Raw genomic sequence first — 19712 nt, 5'->3', positions numbered from 1 at the left:
TTATTAGTGAAGGCTTTGTCTTGCTTATTGAGAGAGGAGGTTTTTAATAAGAAAATCACATTTTCTTATATTGAGAAATAAAAAATAATCTGTTTCTGTAAATATCATGTTTATTTTCATATTTTGTATATTGCTATGTTGATACTTTTCTGAAATTGAAATAAACTGTTAAAGTGAAATTTCAGATTAAATTCTAATTTTTTGTAGTAATAATGGCATTAAAATACTCATTTACTAGGTTGTAGTCTCTATTTTGGAAGAATCCTCTAAGGAATATTTTTTTACTAGACTCTCTAGTAAAGAAAATAGTTTTTTTTTCTGGCACTGTAGAAGCAGAAATTAGCATTTTGTTACGAATGAAAAATTCCAAAAATTCTTCATAAAGCTGTGGCATAGTTTCTATTTACATTAGGCTTTCTATAGTATCCATCACAATTATGTGTCTTTAGAAAAGACTTAATCCCATCTCAAACAGTTTTTGCTGTATAAGGTAAAGATAAGGGATTTGCATGATGCTGTTGGGGGCAATTACATAAGTTTTTCTTTGAGCACCTAACACTAGTAGATCTGAACAGCTGATGTTAATGCAAACATTACACTTCTTCTGAGTGAACTTTGTCTTTAGGCCTTTTTCTTCATTTACATATCTAGGCAGAATGAATATGTCAACTCAGATACTCTAACATTCAAAGCTCTATCCTTTCAAATAATGTGTTTGGCATTTCTGTAGATCAAACCCCAGATTTTCAAACCAAACCCCAAAACAAGGAAAGTACATATTCAAGAGTCAAGTGAAAAATTGTTTTCTTCATTTGATTCACATGCCTTGGCAAAGGTAGAGAAGAACAGGAAAACTGATCAGTAAGAATTGAACTGGATAATCATTAGGCTTCCTAACTACTGAATCTGTATCAGCGAGTGCTTCTCCCAGTCTTGATTCATTCTGAATCCAAATTTATTAGATGCAGAGACAGAGGCAGGAAATCCCACTGTGCAGCATCACACTGTAAGATGTCCTCCTGCAGCATCAGGGTTGGAGCCTGTCCTGACTCTGCCACTTGAGCCAGTGGAATCATTAATTCTGTTCCCCTCCTTTCACACCCTTACTTCCCAACAGCCCCTGATCACATCTCACTCTTCTGTGCTGTTTGCTTTCCAAATTAACAGTCACAGTATTTCCTTTCCCCAAGTCTTTGCCCAGGTAATGAAATCCTCCAAAGTAGGATCTTGGCTGAGAAATGTAGATCAGTTACTTCAGGTAAGAGGGGAGGATCATGTTAGATGTCAGTTGCATGACTACCCCACCACCAGGAACCTGGAGGGCAGAAGATGTCAGTGGGAGCTTCTATCATCATCTGTGGTAAAAATGCTTCTTGTAAAAGCTCTGCAGAGAAATGCTTACAAACATGGACGTTTTGTTGTTTATCCTAAAAATAAATAAATTGGCTTCAATTTGTATTAATTAATCAGCTTTAGTGATAAATTGAAGGTATATGTCAGTGGCATTCTGCAGTGCTGCAAGCATGCTCTCACAGGGAGCAGGAGTAGTGAAGTCCAACTGGATTTTCATGTCCTACATGGCAGCAGGGCTAATTCATCTGAACAGAGTGCTCTGCTCCAGTGATTAATTGTTCCCATGCTCAGATTTCAGTGTGTATCTTTCTTGCATGCAAAATTACTTCATACTTCTGTGTTGTTCCTCAAGGATCTTCTGCAGCTGTGCTCACAGTTTCAATTACTATATTTTACAGACTTTATATTACTGTAGCTCAAGAAAAACAAAAATGGCAGGCATCAGTCTTACTATATTGAGTAAATTGACTGTATCTCAACATGCATACTAAATATGTTAAAAGATTAAATTATACTGCAAAATTGCTCCATAAATATTTGCTCTACTGATGCTCCAGCTGTGTATATGAATTGTTAAATTAATCAATACTGAAATAGCATCTTCCAGGGCTAATTATCTTTGCTATTTGAATTTATTTGAAGAAATCTAGGAAAATTGTGTAAGAACTGGAACAGGCCCCTGATTTTGTACTGCTGCTGTGTGCAGTGCTGTGTAGGAGACTTTTATATAGGATGGAAAAATGGTTGCATGTGTTTGAAGAAATATTTACTTGCTTTGTGTTTTTATATTGTTAGTTGGATGTGTGTATATCTCTTGTTCACAACAAAATTTCTCACAAGTCCAGGAAGAGTTTTTCAGCAGAAGTAGGTTGGTTGAGCTGGGCAGGATTGAGGAATCATGCACTGCCCTTCCAGCCATCCAATGACATAGATAGGATAAATCTCCTTTAAACTGGTGATTATGTAGTGTGAATTGAATTAATATTTCCTTGAAATACAGCTCCACAAGAAACAAAGGATGTGATAGCTTCTTAGACCCTCTGTCACCTGTATTATCTCACCTGAATGACTGACCTTTAAATGATGATAAATTAGTTCCTAGCATTTCTGTTGTTCAGGCAGCCTGCAGTAAGAAGCCAGGTAGGTGTCCCAGTGGTCATACAGAGGCCACCTCCCTATAAATTACACCGTTCTCTGACCTGCTCTACATCTCACAGTTCAGGCTAATCATTGACAGGGCTTTTACAATCACAAGCTTTTAGTGGAGCTTTGATAAGACACTCCAGCAGCTTGTAGCAGATGAAGAAGGTCTGCACGGCGTGGACTCCAGCAAAATAATGGAATTTTTTCAACATCAGTACAAGAAATCTGATGTTTTAACACTGGCACTATAAACTGGCATTATGTGTGGCCAACGACTGGAGATTGCTGCTTTTTGGACATTATTTTTCGTAAGGATAGTTACTGGGCTTGCTGGAGAGGGAAGATCTGTGTGGAAAAAGGACTCCCACTTCAGCCCCGTGAGTGAAACACAGATGTTTTTATATGACACTTTCCCCAAAGAGTTTCTCTGGGGTGTAGGGACAGGAGCTTTCCAGGTGGAAGGCTGGAGGAAGGACGGGAAAGGCTCCTCCATCTGGGACCACTTCACCCACTCGGAGTTCAGGGATGCTGACAGCACAGGCACCTCCAGTGACAGTTATATCTTGTTGGACAAAGATTTGTCTGCTCTGGATTTTTTGGGAGTTTCTTTTTACCAGTTTTCAATTTCATGGTCAAGGCTTTTCCCCACTGGAGTGGTAGCAGCTCCCAATGAAGAAGGACTTCAGTATTATAACACCCTTATTGACTCTCTACTACACAGAAATATTGACCCTGTGGTTACACTGTACCACTGGGACCTGCCCTTGATGCTGCAAGAAAAATATGGAGGATGGAAAAATGAATCTATGATTGATATCTTCAATGACTATGCCACATTTTGCTTCCAGACCTTTGGGGATCGTGTTAAGTATTGGACTACAATCCACAATCCATATTTAGTTGCTTGGCATGGATATGGCACAGGTATTCATGCTCCAGGAGAGAGAGGGAAAATAAGAACTGTCTACTCAGTAGGACACAATTTGATTAAGGTACAGTATAATAAGATTTTACAAATTGATCTTGCACTGCTGTGGGAAATAACGGGAGGAATTGGTCCTGTGATCAATGTTCTTTAAAAAAATCACCTACTGTGAAAGCACCAAGAAATAGCCTTTGGCTAAGGCAGTCTTTCTGTTAATCCTCAGTTTGATTTTACTGCTTGTCACAACAGCTGACTCAGTAATTATTTGTTTTAAAGTGCTTCTTAATTATTTTATTTAAATTAGTTTTTACATACAAATTCTAACTATGAAGGAGCATTCTTTGTTCTTTACATTTAGTTAAACAGATTTGGCCATACTGAAATGACTATTCTATTCGTTTAAAAGGAAATCCATTTGTATTTGCATATTGAATCAATTTTACTGGCCACAGAATAAGTATATGTAAGTATGATTGGTTCTAGCTTAGTAAGATCATATTGCAAAATGTTTGCTTTTAAACTAGTAAGGTTAGCTCTTTTTGGGTTCAGAAGAAAACAAATGTCTTCTTCAGTGCTTGAGAGTTTCAAATTACTTCCATAATGCACAGTATTTTTTTGCATCTGCTGTGCTCAAAGTACTTTACAGAGCAGGTCACTATCCAATCTCTGCAGCCAGTAGTCTCAGCCCTGCTGAGACTATTCTGAACTGTCATAAAGAGAATTTTTCTACAACTTGCTATACATTATACATGTAATTAACAAATAAATCTGAATGAGTTTATCCTACAGAAAGAAGTATTCATGTGGAAAAAAATTATTTGCCAGAGTAGTTGAAATAATCTGCAACTGACAAATTCTTGTATTTGCTTCTGGCCTTGAACCTTCAGAACATCATTTTTCAAAAAAGTCACACTGCAGTCAACAGAAGTTTTACACACAGAAAAATTGTCAAGCATCCTGAGTCACAAACTGATTTCAGACTTAGCAGAAGAATGATTTAAACAGTAAAGATTTGTGAAGCATCTGAAAGAAAACCAATGACAAATTATTCTTTTTATTTTCAAGTGCTGTTTTATATAATGCATGTAAAAGATACCATATATGTTTGTAATATTTCTTGCCTTCATTTCTGAGTGTCACAATCAAATGTGGAGTACCAGCTAGGCAGTCTCTGCACTTTGTGTAAAATCCATGTAGGCAGCACACCACATACAGGGAGCAATACTCCTCTGTCAAAGAATCAATCAGATTTTCCAGGAAACCAAGCACAGCTGGGTCTGATACACAAATTACTGACCTAATTCTCTTAGTCAATATTATTTCTCTCTCAGAAGATTTGATTTGATAGTTGCTTCTTATTCTAGAGTATAAATTAAATCACATGGATAAAAGAGTTAAGGAGACTTTCACACAATCACAGCACACAATCTTTAACTACTGCTTTATTATCCTTGGGCAGGAATTATTTTCCTATGGTACCCTTCTTACAACCCCATGAACATTACCTAAAGTATTAGCAGTTCTCTCCGTACCACTTTAAATTTCTGAAGATTTTTAGATTTGAGATCAATGAAAAATCTCGAATTTGTAGAAAAGTATTTGAGGAGTTGGAGTTTTCTGGTTGTGGTTAGAGGTGGAATGGAAACTCTTGAGGTGCCAGTCGATATGGGTCAATTCTTCTTATCTTTAGATATAATTATTTATTTCTCTTAATAATCTGTAATGCCAGCCAGCCATTCCACAGAAGTCACAGCTGGTACTGTATGCTTCAAGCCAACCAGCCAGAATATTTCTCAAAGATTTTCATGCGAGTTTAAATGTTCAGTTCATTTTGCATTGTTGACAATACAGTATTAATACAATGTATTGAGGCACAATCAGGATTCATGTGTTGTGAAATTTCTCTCCTTTGAGAATCAAGAAAAGTTATAAGATTCTCTCTTTAAAAAGATTTCACATGGGTGTTTATTTAATGACCGGTCTGTTTCTCACACACTGTATTATGGCTATCTTCTAATTTCCCACTGCAAACCAAAAACATTATCCCAAAAATAAAAGATCAACCAAAATGTCAGGTTTTAGCAGTGTTGAAGCAAAGCCTGTTAAAGCTCTTGAAAAGACTGCCATTTATGTCATCAGCTTTAGGAATGAATCACATTCTCATCCATGTCAAGGCTTCATTTTTGGACAGGCTGTTGACAGACAGGGTCCTCAATACCACCCTGTGCACAAACCAGGTCTATCCATTAAATATACAGAGCAGGAAAAACAGGTCAGTAATGCTGAAATGAAGCTAATCTGGCCACCACACTGCTACACAGCAATTTGCTGAAAATCATTCTAAAACTTTTTTTGTATTATCTTTGGAGAAATTAAATGAAACTCTGGCATGAATCCTACTTTTAGCTCAATTTCCTTGTGTATTGTTTCAGTCATGGTATTACCAGAACTAATCACTGTTTATATAAAGGAGTGTTTTTATGTGACACATCAATCATAACCTGAAGCTAAGTTTAATAGAATCACAAAAACAATATAACAAACCACAAACCTCTGCTTTTTTGAACTTTGGAATATTTTATTGGAAGAACAATTTGAAAGTTGCTGGAGATCTTTGTGTCCTTAGAAAAGGGCTGAAGAAATTTCTCTTAAACTATCAATTTCATTGCTTTCAAAAGCAATACAAAGTCTTAAAACTCAAATAATTGGCTGGCATATGGAAAAGTTCATAGACTACCAGGTTGGAAAAGGACCTCAAGGATCATCTCCATGATGAGACGCATTTTAGAACTGATTAAAAAATTATCTGCTTCCATGAATTAATTCATGTAGGTAACTAGACAGATAATAATCTTACTGAGTCTTTCCAACAAAAGTAGGGTTGGTCTATCTTCATCCAGCCCCCGAGCTCTGTGTGTTGGCTGGCACTGAATTGCTGATGCTGAATCACCTCCTTCCTGAGCTCCCCTCCAAGCCTTGCATCCTGTTAAGGGAATGGCTTAGACACATCTACTTCAGAGATAGCCCTGCCTTTTACATGGGCCTTGCTATTCAAGATCTGTAAAGAGAGGTGGTGAATGCAGAATCAAAGGCTGCTAAGCAGGGTGCTTTTGGAGATCCACATTGGGAAAATAATCCAGAAGAATAATTTCAAATTTCAGTTTAAAAAATTTTCAATTTTAAAAACATATTTGCATGTTACTATGTATTCTATTCATACACAGAGGGTGATCATTGCTACTGACCATGTCGAAGGACTTAATAAGGAATCTGAACTTTGATGCTTATTAATTATAAATAACTAAGGGAGTCTCTTAGATAAATCTCTCTTCAATTGTATGGTCATTATGAGTAAGAAAAGGAGCATTTGGAATTGTATACCAGATGGAGAGTGGCCATCAAAAGTGTATTTTTGTTCTTCATTAAAGACTGCACTTCACAAAGGCAACATCAGAAAACAATTAATTATAACAGGTAACTTGCTATGCAACATTTGAAAGATGCACCGAAGAAAATAAAAGAACTTTGAGCTTGCTCCTGAGGCAGATGTCATACTGAAGCAGAGAAGAAAAAAATGGGACACAGAAAAATTAGATTGATTTCTTTGATTTATGAGTAAATAAATCTGACAAGAAGTAATACAAAGCAGATGAATCATTGTGGCTGGACCTATGTGAGACGTATACCTGATATATTGTTACCATTTTCTCTATATCTAGTTATGTTCTTTCATACTTGGATTGAGGTTTGTAAATAGCACAAGCACAGACCAACCTGTCTTCTTTTCCTCCTCTGTGTCAGTGCCACCCAGGAAGTTCTGCCTTTGCTAGTAGGCAGAAAGGGGCTTTATTATTACTACTACTACTACTACTACTACTACTACTACTACTACTACTACTACTACTACTACTATTATTATTATTATTATTATTATTATTATTATTATTATTATTATTATTATTGTTTCCTGTTAGAAATTATACACACCCTTTATCATCTGGCAGAAAAACCCAGGAGAGAAATGTCATAATGAGGTCTCCCTAAAAAATGTCTTCATCACATAGATGGGGGAAAAGTAATGAATTCACTTTTAAGCCTAGTGTGTCCTTATAGGTCGATTGCAGATCAGGTTCTTTTCTGTGCCCAGCTGCATTACTCCTGGCTCTTTGATAGATCTCACTGTGCCAGGATTTCTTCATGGACACTGCTGACTTTGGGATCTGTGGATGAGTGTGCCCCAGGAAAGCCCTATAATTCATTCTCCTAAGAAACAAATTTCTGCTTCATGAATAGGAAATAATTATTACCTCTGTGTGCTACTAGACACTTCCTTCCCTTCCCCCAAAGGAGACTCCTTTCCTCAGGATTCAGCACGATGAAACTACACCAGCACCTGGTATTTCCTACAGGAGAAGGGAAACTTGTCTCCATCAAGTATGGCTCTATGGTGGACATCAGAATCATCTATGCTTGTAAATGTTTTTGCTGAAAGATTTTTCAAACAGTAGTAGCTATCAGTGATGATGTAAAATTCAGGATTGATTCATAGTTTTTTGAGGATTTGTTATTTTCAGGTTAGCTTTCTTAAATTTCTTGGTAATCGTTAGGGAAAACACAATCCAAGTGCAGGACAGTTAACAAATTTGATAGTAAAGCCTCAGTTCTTCATAACATCCTCTCAAGAAGTGTAGTTGCCTGCTTCTCGAGATGCAGGATTGAGATTCAGTTTGCAAAAGAAAGGCTTTAGTTCTACTTTAGTTCTACTTTAGTTCTACTTTAGTTCTACTGATTATGGGGCATCTTTACCACAGACCAAAAAGGCTTTGAGACAGAAATACACTCTCCAAATAAGCCACACACCCCTGCCCTTCTTCTGAAGTGTAACATCATCATCAGACTCTATATTCTAGTTCTTCACGCTTTAAACACCAAATAAGTAAACAAAAAGCCCAAATAATTTTAGTAGCATTTTTTAAATTCCTTTTCCTAACTGTTCTTGATTTCCAGCTTACTAAAATAACTCCATATACCCCTGACATTGTTTTGTAAACTCATTGCTGTTCACAGAAAAATTGACTAAAGTATGTTAAGAATTTGAAAGTATTGTCCTTTCTGTTGAAAGCTCTTTGCAAACACATACGTTAAATTACAGGATCAGAATCTGAGGGAATATGAGAATATTTCAAAAAGAGTGAAGAACAATACTGTTGTCTTCAGTTTATTAAGTTGACTTTTCTAGCCTTTTCATGGGGTTAGTACTAACTGACATAGCACTCTCTGTGACTTTCAAGACTAAAGAATATTTTCTACATTAATACCAGGAAAATATGCTGAAATTAATGACTCATACGTATCTAGAATAAATACCCAATATTGATCCTACTTTGACTGTGTATTTAGCCTTGACATTTGTCCTTGCTCTGACAAGGAAAGTGAAAGATTAGGGATTAAACTCTAACTGAAAAAAGATTAGTCAAAACTTACTGAAAATACCCAATTTGATGTACGATATGGCTTTTAAATTGATGTTTGTTTCATATCTGGTCTTAAAAAACAAATTATATAAATCAGATAATTCCATCAACAATAGTTTGCATTTAGCAAACACCCTCTATCTGAGAATGTTAAACTTTTTTACAGATAATTAACAACTCAAAACAGAATAATAGGCAAGCAAATTATACTATATCTGCTGTGTCTATAAAACCCTTCCTATAGACAGTAAGAGTTAATCCTCAGAATTAAGTCATCAGTAATACATACAAATTTGTATATGAGGATTCTATCTTGACTCACATTAAATGTACTTATTTATACTTGAGGTCTACTCCTCTAGAATTATACCTGTGGCTGTATTCTCTACTGTACATGTTCTTTTTAATAGTAACTTTATTGTCTTCTAATCACCTCCTGAAGATGTGGGTGAATATAAGTTATCCTTGACTGGCTTTTACATGTCAATATCATATTGTAATTAACTGGTTTTTTTGCAAAGCCATCTTTCTCCACTTCACCTAGAAAAGTGTGATTGCTATGATTTACCTGGTGCTATTGTCATGGTACTTGGCACTGTGCATTATGCAGCTGAGTGCAGTGGGGGGTTTCTGGTTAAGCCAATGCAGCCATATGCCTCTTATTCAACAGTGGTGTTTATGGGCTGTGTCTGGAGAAAAGGTGTACAAACCAGGTGAGAAAACACTAAAGGCAGAGCACAGACTAAGTCTGGCCCCAGCAGCCACCCCAAGCTGGAGGGACTTTGAGGAGAAGACAGTGAGGGAAACTGAGGAGATGGCACTGGCCACTTAAATTTTCTGCTAAGAAATCCATTTTATAATACTTTAATTCTATTTTGCATTTTTCCTCATGAGTCCATTTTTGCTGGCTTCCCTCTTCAGCTACAGAACCTGCATTTCAAAGGTTAGTGCCACTTTATCAGTATTTTCAAAGACAGACCTTGAACAAATGTTACGAGCATGACCTTAGAAACCATAAACAACTGATACACAAAATTTCACAAACTGTAATTCTTTGGTACTCCCCAGTTTAAACAAATACCTGCCTGACATCAGGCCTTTTGGAGATTTTTTAAACTGTCAAGGTTGTGTGTTTCTAGATAAATTAACTGAAATTATTGTCAGAGGTAAGCAATACTGTTTGGCTTAGTAATGATGGCAATCTAACTCAGCACTCAGTGTTTCACAATGCTCCTAATGTTTTTTTCTGGGTGCAAACTATTATTTTCTTTCCAGCTTAAGAGTATAAAGCCACACTACAGGCATAAGGTAAACTCTGAGTTACTTGACAACTCTTCAGCTGGGAGAGGTCAGCTCCCCTCCCGTATCTGATCACCTGATGTGATTCACACTGCAGTGTGGAGTCACTTTTCTCTGACCTACCTGTCCTATTTCCTTATAGGACTTTGACAATGCTAGTGGTTTCTCAGTCTCCCATGTATTTCTGGTTTTGTGTAGGTTTTGTCTGCTGTATGCCCTTATTTAAGAAACTAATAATGCGACATTTGAAGCTAATTGTGATGTGTGACAATGCTACACTTTCTAAACATGATAATAATTAGAAAAGTGGTATTAAGATGTGATACAGTGCAGTGGCCATTTCAAAGAAGAAATCAATTAAAATCCTGAACAAAATTCTCACTCAGAAGTGTCAAAGTTGATATTTGGCTTCAAATGTCACAGCTGGGTCCTTTGCCCAAGTTTTTACATTTAGGGATTGTGCAAATATCAAAACTTGAACACTTGCTTTTATGACTAGGTGAAAATAAAACAACTAAATCCCAAGAAGAGGGATGGCGTGGATGTGGTTTGATCAGAGTAAGTCCAGGTAACCCCCAAAGCATGGAGCAGTTAGTAGCACAGAGTCACCACTGACAAATGAAATATCACATGAGATGCATAATTGATGGAATAATCATAAAGATGCTTTGAAATTTTAACCATATCAGGAATCACCGTTCGACAGAGAAAGATGGAACTGGCCAGATCACAGGGTTCAAATCCTGCTGTTAGAGCTTCTCCAAAGTGTCTATGTAACAGCTATTCTCATCCCTGCTGGGATGTCTCCTGAAATCTAGACCTATGCTAAAAGGCAAAAAGGCACAGCCCTAAGGTGTCATAGGAGCAGCACACGAGTCACTGAGCACTGCCCTCATGCCAAGGAACCTTGCAGGGTGACAGCGATTGCCCATTCAGCTGTGCAGGGTAATTCATGTGCCTTAAATGCTACCTCTGCGTAAGCCTGCAGTGACTCAGAGGGAGCTACCTGCCTCTCTAGCTGCCAAGGCACAAAGAGACTTCTTACAGTTACAGTCTAATGCTATTTTTCTCTCATCAGGCTCATGCAAAAGTTTGGCATACCTACAAAGAACACTTTGAACCCTTTCAGAAGGGGCTGGTATCAATTGTATTGGGATCCCACTGGATTGAACCTAACAAATTGGAAGATGAGTTGGACATTTCTAAATGTCAGAAGTCTATGGAGAGAGTACTTGGATGGTTTGCTAAACCTATCCACGGGGATGGGGATTATCCAGAAGAACTGAAAAATGAATTCTTGTTTTTGCCACACTTTACTGAAGATGAAAAAAACTACATAAAGGGAACAGCTGACTTCTTCGCATTTTCCTTTGGTCCTAGCAACTTTAAACCTCCAAACACTCTACCAAAAATGGGACAAAATTTGTCACTCAATTTGAGGGAAGTACTGAACTGGATTAAACTGGAATACAACAGTCCTCGAATCTTGATTGCAGAGAATGGCTGGTTCACTGACAGTCATGTGAAAACAGATGACACCACAGCCATCTATATGATGAAAAACTTCATTAATAAGGTTTTACAAGGTTTGTACAGAAATTACTTGTTGGATTTTGCAGAGAACATTTTTGATAATTTGATATTTAGCTCTGTAATAACTTAATCTTCTTTTAAAGAGATAATGGCAACAAAGTTAATCATTAATTATTTATACTGCATGAGTATAGTCATGGATCAGATCTCCTGGTGCTAGGTGTTGTACAAACAGAAAAAACCCTGTCCCAGAAAGCTAAAGTCCAACATCTGCATTGGGTTAGGGTTGGTTAGGGTTGGTTAGGGTTAGGGTTTCCATACTGAAACTATTACCCCTGCAGGAGAGCAAGGCTCCACCTATAGTAGGGACAAAAAAGCCTTGAGATCTTCTTCTGTGAATGTCGCCTCTGGTAACACAGGGAGCTTGGCTAACTCCTGACCTTCCTTACCGACAGCCCCTTGTTTCTGCCCCAAACCTTCCCCTTGTTTTTCAGGAGGCTTTTCTCATCCTCACTCTAACACTCAGTCAGGATCCTGACCTGTTTCTGCCTTCTCCTTCCACTGTCCCTGCAGACAATGCTACAAATATACTCTCACTCTGATCTGCCAGGTCTCTACCTATCACCTGTTTTCTTTACCATAAAGTATATGTAAAATAGTACTTTTTCTACTACCCATTTAAACTGCCACAAAATCTCACCATGCACCATCTCAAGTGCCACAGCATCTTTTGCTCTGACAATTAAACTTACCTCAACGATTCAACATACTTCTACAAACTAAAAAAACTAAAACAGTTTTCACTTCTTTCAGTTCTAAAAACAGTTGTCACTTACTCTGTCCCTAGATGTCTGCTCCCATTTGTTCAACCTTCCTCATTGCAGACATCAAGTACTCATTTTTACTTTCAAGGCCATTCTAGCTTCTCTCTTTATCCTTTACATCATTCTCTGCCTCTGCATTTTCTAGTGGGTATTTTCAGACATTTTTGTACTTTCTCCGGTGGTTTGCCTAATTTAAAGTTGCTTTCTTTGAAAATACATGCCACTGCATTGCTTCGCTACATTTCCTCACCTCCTTCCCAGTATTCTGGCCTTGTCTATCAGCTTCTCATACACTCACATTGCAAGCTCTTGGGCTTTTTGATTTCATCTGGCAACTAGGAAAACATCCACTATGTAAAACATCCATCCATGGACTATGCCCATGCTGCTGGGTACCTTGGAACTCTGCTGCATCAATACCTGCACTGTGAAAAACTGCTTTCTGCTCAAGTTGCAGCCTGGTTTTACTAGGGCAAGAAAGTTCAGTGGAAATACAAAACTATGCAAAATGAAATGTCCTGAGAAAATGATGCTAAACAATACTGGGAAAGAATAAACCAGAAAACTTCATTTTTATTCCTTGGCTTACTGCTGTGGTGGACTACAGGTAAAATATGGCTTATCCACCTGTGTCAAAATCCTCAGCAACCCCACTTGGTCACTGTTTTGCCTTGGGTATTCCAGCCCTTATAAAGTTAATGTGAAGAGCTATCTCATATTATTTCCAGCTTAAAGCTGGCAACAGGCACTGAACATGACTGACCGTGGAGTTTGGACTCTTTCTTCCAGACTGCCAGCTGGCACGAGCCTGCACAGGTGAAAAACATTGTTGTTAGTTGGCATCTGCTGAGAAGCTGCTTTGCAGGCTCTGCTACCCTTCCTGAAGAATCAGGTTCCACATCTGAGAAAGCAGTTGTGTTGCCATCTTTCTCATATATTGTATGTAAAAGATCATATCTAGACTCCTTTGTAAGAGGGACATTAAGATTGCCTGAAGAAATCAGCATGCACTGTACCCATGATGGAACTAAATCAGTCTCTAGGTTGGTTAACCCAATTTCTCTTAAGTCACTAACAGTCTCATGCCAGCAAAAATAAATTTTTCAATTTACAAGCTGAGTAGACATTCACAAATAGAGTTTTAGCTTCATGACAAACTTACAAACCCAATCAACCACTTCTTCCTTTAGTTTGACTCATCATTCTCTAATTTTTCTGGTATTTTACTGGCAAATTGTCAAATGCAACTTCAAACCTGGATTTGGTATAGTGTTTCTTGTTTGCTCAGAGCAGAAATAAAGCATCCTACAGTAATTTAATTTAAGGAATTAGTGACACCTTTTTTTTTAGTAAATAAAGACTTAAGATATATATGTCAGTTTTGCAATTAATTACCATGGGTCAATAACCCTACAAATGTTGAGAAGACACTCAAGATTTTCAAAGTAAATAGCCCTTTCTCATAAATATCCCTTATATATGTTAGAGTACTAAATATGAGACTCATGGATGTTACCTTCTCTTATGCAGCTATTAAATACGACAACATAGATGTGTTTGGTTACACAGCCTGGTCCCTCCTTGATGGCTTCGAATGGCAACATGCTTACAACATCAGGCGTGGGTTATTTTATGTAGATTTCAAAAGCAAAAAGAAGGAAAGGATCCCCAAGTCATCTGCTCTTTATTATAAACAAATCATACGAGAAAATGGCTTCTTCCCGAAGGATTCTACCCCAAACTTGCAAGCTCAGTTCTCCTGTGACTTCTCCTGGGGTGTCACCGAGTCTGTTCTCAAGGTAAGCATAAAATATTAAAAGGATCACTGGAAACAGAGTGATCAGCAACTTCAGCTTTGTAAACAAATGACCGTATACAGCACCTTGCAATGAAGAATTTCAATGCACACTGCCAACAGACCCTGCTGCAGGAGCCCTTCCAGGCGTGGCCCTCCCTCTGCTTGTGTCTCCATGTGGCAGATAGGATGAGGAAATTTCAGACCAAGAAGTTGATCCAACCAATTGTTACTGGGTTATTTTTCAACCAGGGGTTTCCAAATCCAGTTTGCAGTGTGGCCATAGGGATGCTTGTGATGGCCTGATGGAGAGTGACAAAGGGCAGGGACAAGGTGATCACACTGGTAGCAGCAGAGCGACCCTGCAGGCTCCAGGTCCTGTCTACAGCAGAAACACACTCCTGGGTTAGGCCTTGCTCTAAGTGCCACTTAGACAAGTGGGTAAGAAGCCATTCTTTTAAAAGACACATAGCAGAGGTGAAGGTAACCAACCTTGAGGTTTTATTATCTGTGCTCACACTAGAAAACAGATCATATGACCTTTTGTTCAAACTGGTTCCTACAGGACCTATTTATACTTTTTTCTTCTATTTCTGCTTTAAACTTAGTAAATAAGCTAATTGTATGTACGGCCAGTGTCAGGATACCCTTCTCGTCATCACACACAGACAGTCCCACGACAAATATCAGCCTCAAAAAATAACAAAATCCCATCGTTTAATGTATTCACTGACAACCATAGGGGGAAAAAAATGTTAAGCTTCTATATATCTTGTTAATACACAGAAAAAAAGTGCATTTTTTTTTTTAAAAAGCAATCAAAATATTTTAAACTCCACTATATTGTACTTTGAAATCTAAAAACAAGCATTTAAAAATTTGAATATTAAAAAAAATGTGCTACTCAGAACCTTTTCAACCAGTAAGAGATAGAAAGATGTAACTAAATGCTACAAGCTGTTTGTATCAGATTACTATGCCTCAGTTTGATCAAGGTTGATCACAGCAGCAGTGCCAAAATGATCTGTGCCTGTCTCGTACAGCCCTGGTGCTTGTTCACCACCCAGTCTCCTGGCAGCTGCCTGAGAACTGCTGCATACATGACCAGAGTGAGCTCCATCAGAGAGAGCTATCTGTGTGAAAACAAGTCATGTAGGCTGGTGGCAGGGCAAGTGCCCATGTGTAATCGGAAAGAAAAAAGTGCAATTTTGGTGTTTTTCATAGGGAAAGGAACAGAATGATAAGCTGACCACTAGCACAAAGCCCATATGGGTGATTTGGTTATCCCCTTCCCCCTGGAGCATCTAAGCAGGGCTTTCTGACATCCAGCACTAATCAACAGCTAAACACATGCAGACTACAAGCATTACATTAGTTTAATTAAAACCCATTGTAACATATTTTTATTTTCACAGGCAGAATTGGCAGCTTCCTCACCACAGTTCTGCGATTCCAGCTTGTACCTCTGGAATGTCACAGGAGATGGGCTTCTGCACAAAGTTGAAGGAGTAAAGCTAAAAACCCGACCAGCACAGTGCACAGATTTTGTCAGTATTAAAAAGCAACTGGATCTCCTGGAAAAAATGAAAGTCACCCATTACAGATTTGCACTTGACTGGTCACTAATTTTACCCAATGGAGATTTGTCAGTGGTCAACAGGCAAGTTCTTAGGTATTACAGATGTGTGATTAGTGAAGTCCTGAAACTGAATATTCAATCCATGGTCACCTTGTATTACCCAACTCACACCTACCTGGGCCTGCCAGGTCCTTTGCTGCAGACAGGAGGATGGCTGAACCAATCCACTGCCTATGCTTTTCAAGACTATGCAGCTTTATGTTACAGGGAACTTGGTGATTTGGTTAAACTTTGGATTACAATAAATGAGCCTAACCAGCTAAGCAATGTCTACAACAGGAGCAGCAATGACACCTATCGGGCAGCACACAATTTATTAATAGCACACGCCATGGCCTGGAGAATATACGACGAGCAGTACCGGTCCTCTCAGTATGGCAAAGTGTCCCTGTCCCTGCATTCAGACTGGGCTGAGCCTGCCAACCCCTTCTTTGAATCTCATTCAAAAGCTGCCAACAGGTTTCTTCAGTTTGAAATAGGATGGTTTGCCAATCCCATTTTTAAGACTGGGGACTATCCAGCTACTATGAGGGACTACATCACATTTAAAAACAGAAAAGGCCTCTCACATACTTTGCTGCCATCTTTCACAAGTGAGGAAAAGCAGCTTGTCAAAGGCGCAGCTGACTTTTATGCACTGAATCATTTCACCACCAGATTTGTGATTCATGAACCTCAGAATGGAAGCCAGTATGGCTTTGATCGTGACATTCAGTTTCTGCAGGATATCACCTGCCTGAGCTCCCCATCTCGTTTGACGGTGGTGCCGTGGGGAATGCGCAGAGTTCTCCGGTGGATCAAAAACACTTATGGTGACATTGACATTTACATCACAGCAAATGGAATAGATGACCCGTCTTTAGACAACGATGAACTTCGAAATTATTACTTGGGCAAATATGTACAAGAGGTTTTAAAAGGTGAGTACATGACAGATTCAAGTTCCCCAGAGCCATTCCCATGGCTCAGACCCAGGCACAGCCAAGTCCTGCCGTGGACAGTGAGCAGTCCTGGTTCAGATGCAGGACCCAGCAGCACTGAGCCTCCTGAGGGGCCTGACTGTGCAGTCACACTCAGGGCAGCTACAACACAAAGGAATGGCATCAAGTGCCTTGCACAAAATGCAGTTTAAACCACATGAGAAGCTCTCTGGGCATGCATATACAGCAGGGTAATTACTCACAAGTTATTAGGAGATGGCAGCCAAATAAATCCCAAGAGACAATTAAAATGTCTACTCTCCAAAGAAAGGCAAGAGCCTCCTTGCTTGCTGAACTAGTCATTGGATAGGAAAGTGCAGGCAAGTCCACAAGAGACCTGGAGGGACACACAGCAGAAATACAGCAGGGCACCAGCAGCACCAGCTGTTGTTGAAGGGAGAGTCCAACTCTAGTTCTTGTTTTCTCCTGGGTGCATATGGAAATCTACTTCCTCACTTTAGAGAAAAACTAGTAAGAGTTGTGGAGATAGAGAACAAAAACATTCAAGGCAATGATCTTCAGCAACAGCTCATTGCATTAGAAATGCTACAGGGACCTCACCCCTCCCCTCCCTCTTCCTCCAACCAATCATTGAAGAAAAGCAGTGAGATACAGACACCAGCAAGGCCTTGGTACCTGAACCATACAGGCAAAATGAGATGTGCAATACACCCCTGCCCTCACTGTTCCCTCCTGGTGAGCATTAGAGAGATCCTGATCAGGACATGGGGTTCAAAAGCTTTCCTGAGGCAACTGACATCAAACACAGTCTAGGTATCTTGGTTTCTCCTCTCTAGGAGTTAATAAAAAAGGAGACAAATCTATGGCTAAGCATGGTTTCAGATTACTTGTACACACACCAAGAAACAAAGTGTTCTCTCTCCAGTGCTTAGCCTTCTCAGTTACTACAGGCATTTGCCAATTTTCCACACTAATTTCATATTGGAAGCAAAAGAACAATATATTACCGGAAAAAGTAAATTAGTAAATGAAAGGGTGGTTTAAAGAGCATTTCATTATAGTATAGCAGTAAATATTTTATGATGTAAGTCCACTTTGGTAACAATTTGAAATCTGAACTACTGACTAGAAAATGTAAATTTCTATTAACACTTTGTTTTGGTTTCTTTTCCTTCTCAGCCTACCATATTGACAAGGTCAAGATTAAAGGCTACTATGCGTTTAAACTGACTGAAGAAAAATCTAAACCGAGATTTGGATTCTTCACCTCGGATTCAAAAGGAAAGCCTTCAATAAAATTTTACAATAGCCTGATAAGCAACAATGGCTTTCCTGCTGACTACTCAGTCTGTGGCCTCTCTACCCATGAAAAGCAGTGTAGCTTCTGCTTGTTTATTTCTCAGAAGAAGCCATTAATATTCTTTGCCTGCTGCCTTTTCTTTACCCTCATTTTGCTTTTAGCTTTAATTTTTTTTCACAAAAGAAAAAGAAGGAAACGTTTTAGGGCAAAAAGCATTAAGTGCATCTGTGTCTCATTTTAAAAGGGGGTATAAGCCCACTTTCACTGAGATCCTTCACTGCACTCTACGGTGGATGATGCCACCCAGACAACTGTGGAAAAGCACTGAGTCACTCCAGTCACACACACCAAGCATTCAAAAACAAAGCAATCACATTCACAGGAAGAAGAGCCATGGCACTTTTTTCTGGTGAAATTACTTTTATCCACCTACTGTACATAGAAGACAACTTAATCTATTAAAAAAAAAAAAAAAAGAATTGACTCTCCTGTGCCTTGAATAACCTTTAAAACAGCTTTACTTGCAAAGAGCAACTTTTGAGAACTGATATGCACTTTTGTATTAATAAATGTGTCTTGTGATGTGTATTCATGTTATGAGTGTTGTTGAGCACGAAACTGCAGCTGTTAAGCTTTAGAAAGTGTTATCAAACCCCACAAACCTTCAACTAAATACAACACCAGGACTGAAATGTGCCAGGCCAGCTTCTCAAGATACCCCTAAAGAACAAAACCAAGTTAACTCCATTATTGACCAACAGACATCCCTTACAGATTCAGTGAAGTAGTTTTAAGCAAATATAACTGGAGACAAAACCATATACAGTCACTATTTTTCATCTCCAAACAACTAGCCGTAACAACTTTCACTAGCAGAGAACATCTTAATAAATAGTAACTATTAATCCACTCAATGGAGTGATGAATATAAACTGCACTTGTCATTATACAAGTGGCTCTTTGGGAAGTTTTTGGAATTTCTTAATGTGTGGGATGTTACCAACCTGTTGCCAAGTACATTTCTGTGCTATCCCAGTATTTAATATATTTTTTCCAAATCCAATGGAGCAAGTGACAATGTGGATTTTACTAGAACTAGTACAACCTCCTAGTTAGATGTTGCTACATGGCAAGATTAGTAGTGAAGAAACAAAGCTGTATTCCCAGATAACACAAATCACTGCTGGTGAAACTCAGCAATATACTGAGCTTTGAGGCAAGTCCTTTGTTTTCTTAATTGAGCAATAAAAATAAAGCATCATATTTCCAGACTTCTGCTTCTATCTATGTATTTAGTTTAAATGGTCTTACAAATCTAGTTCTACTGATTTCAGTTTTGTTTTTCAGCTACTACAGATTCTGTCCTTACAAGCCTGAGGCTTGAGAAAAGATGTGAAAGAACACTGGTATCCCCCCTGCGAGAACCATGTTTTTACAATTTCTTAATACTATGACTCAAAAATGCCACTTCAAGACTGTCATGGAA

At 38.5% G+C, this 19712-nt stretch overlaps 1 protein-coding gene across 1 annotated transcript; it reads left to right on the top strand.

The window, feature by feature from the left end:
* Positions 1-2564: 2564 nt before the first annotated feature.
* KLB (klotho beta) lies at positions 2565-19497 on the top strand. The gene is made up of 5 exons (XM_056489185.1): positions 2565-3488; positions 11273-11780; positions 14082-14350; positions 15762-16905; positions 18106-19497. Exons 1-5 carry the CDS (start codon positions 2757-2759, stop codon positions 18465-18467), a joined length of 3015 nt encoding a protein of 1004 aa, XP_056345160.1. The 5' UTR covers positions 2565-2756; the 3' UTR covers positions 18468-19497.
* Positions 19498-19712: the final 215 nt, after the last annotated feature.

This window comes from Oenanthe melanoleuca, chromosome 4, assembly GCF_029582105.1.
Source record: "Oenanthe melanoleuca isolate GR-GAL-2019-014 chromosome 4, OMel1.0, whole genome shotgun sequence".
NCBI lineage: Eukaryota > Metazoa > Chordata > Aves > Passeriformes > Muscicapidae > Oenanthe > Oenanthe melanoleuca.
Note: the sequence above shows the minus strand (reverse complement) of the source record. Positions and strands in the feature narration are given on the sequence as shown.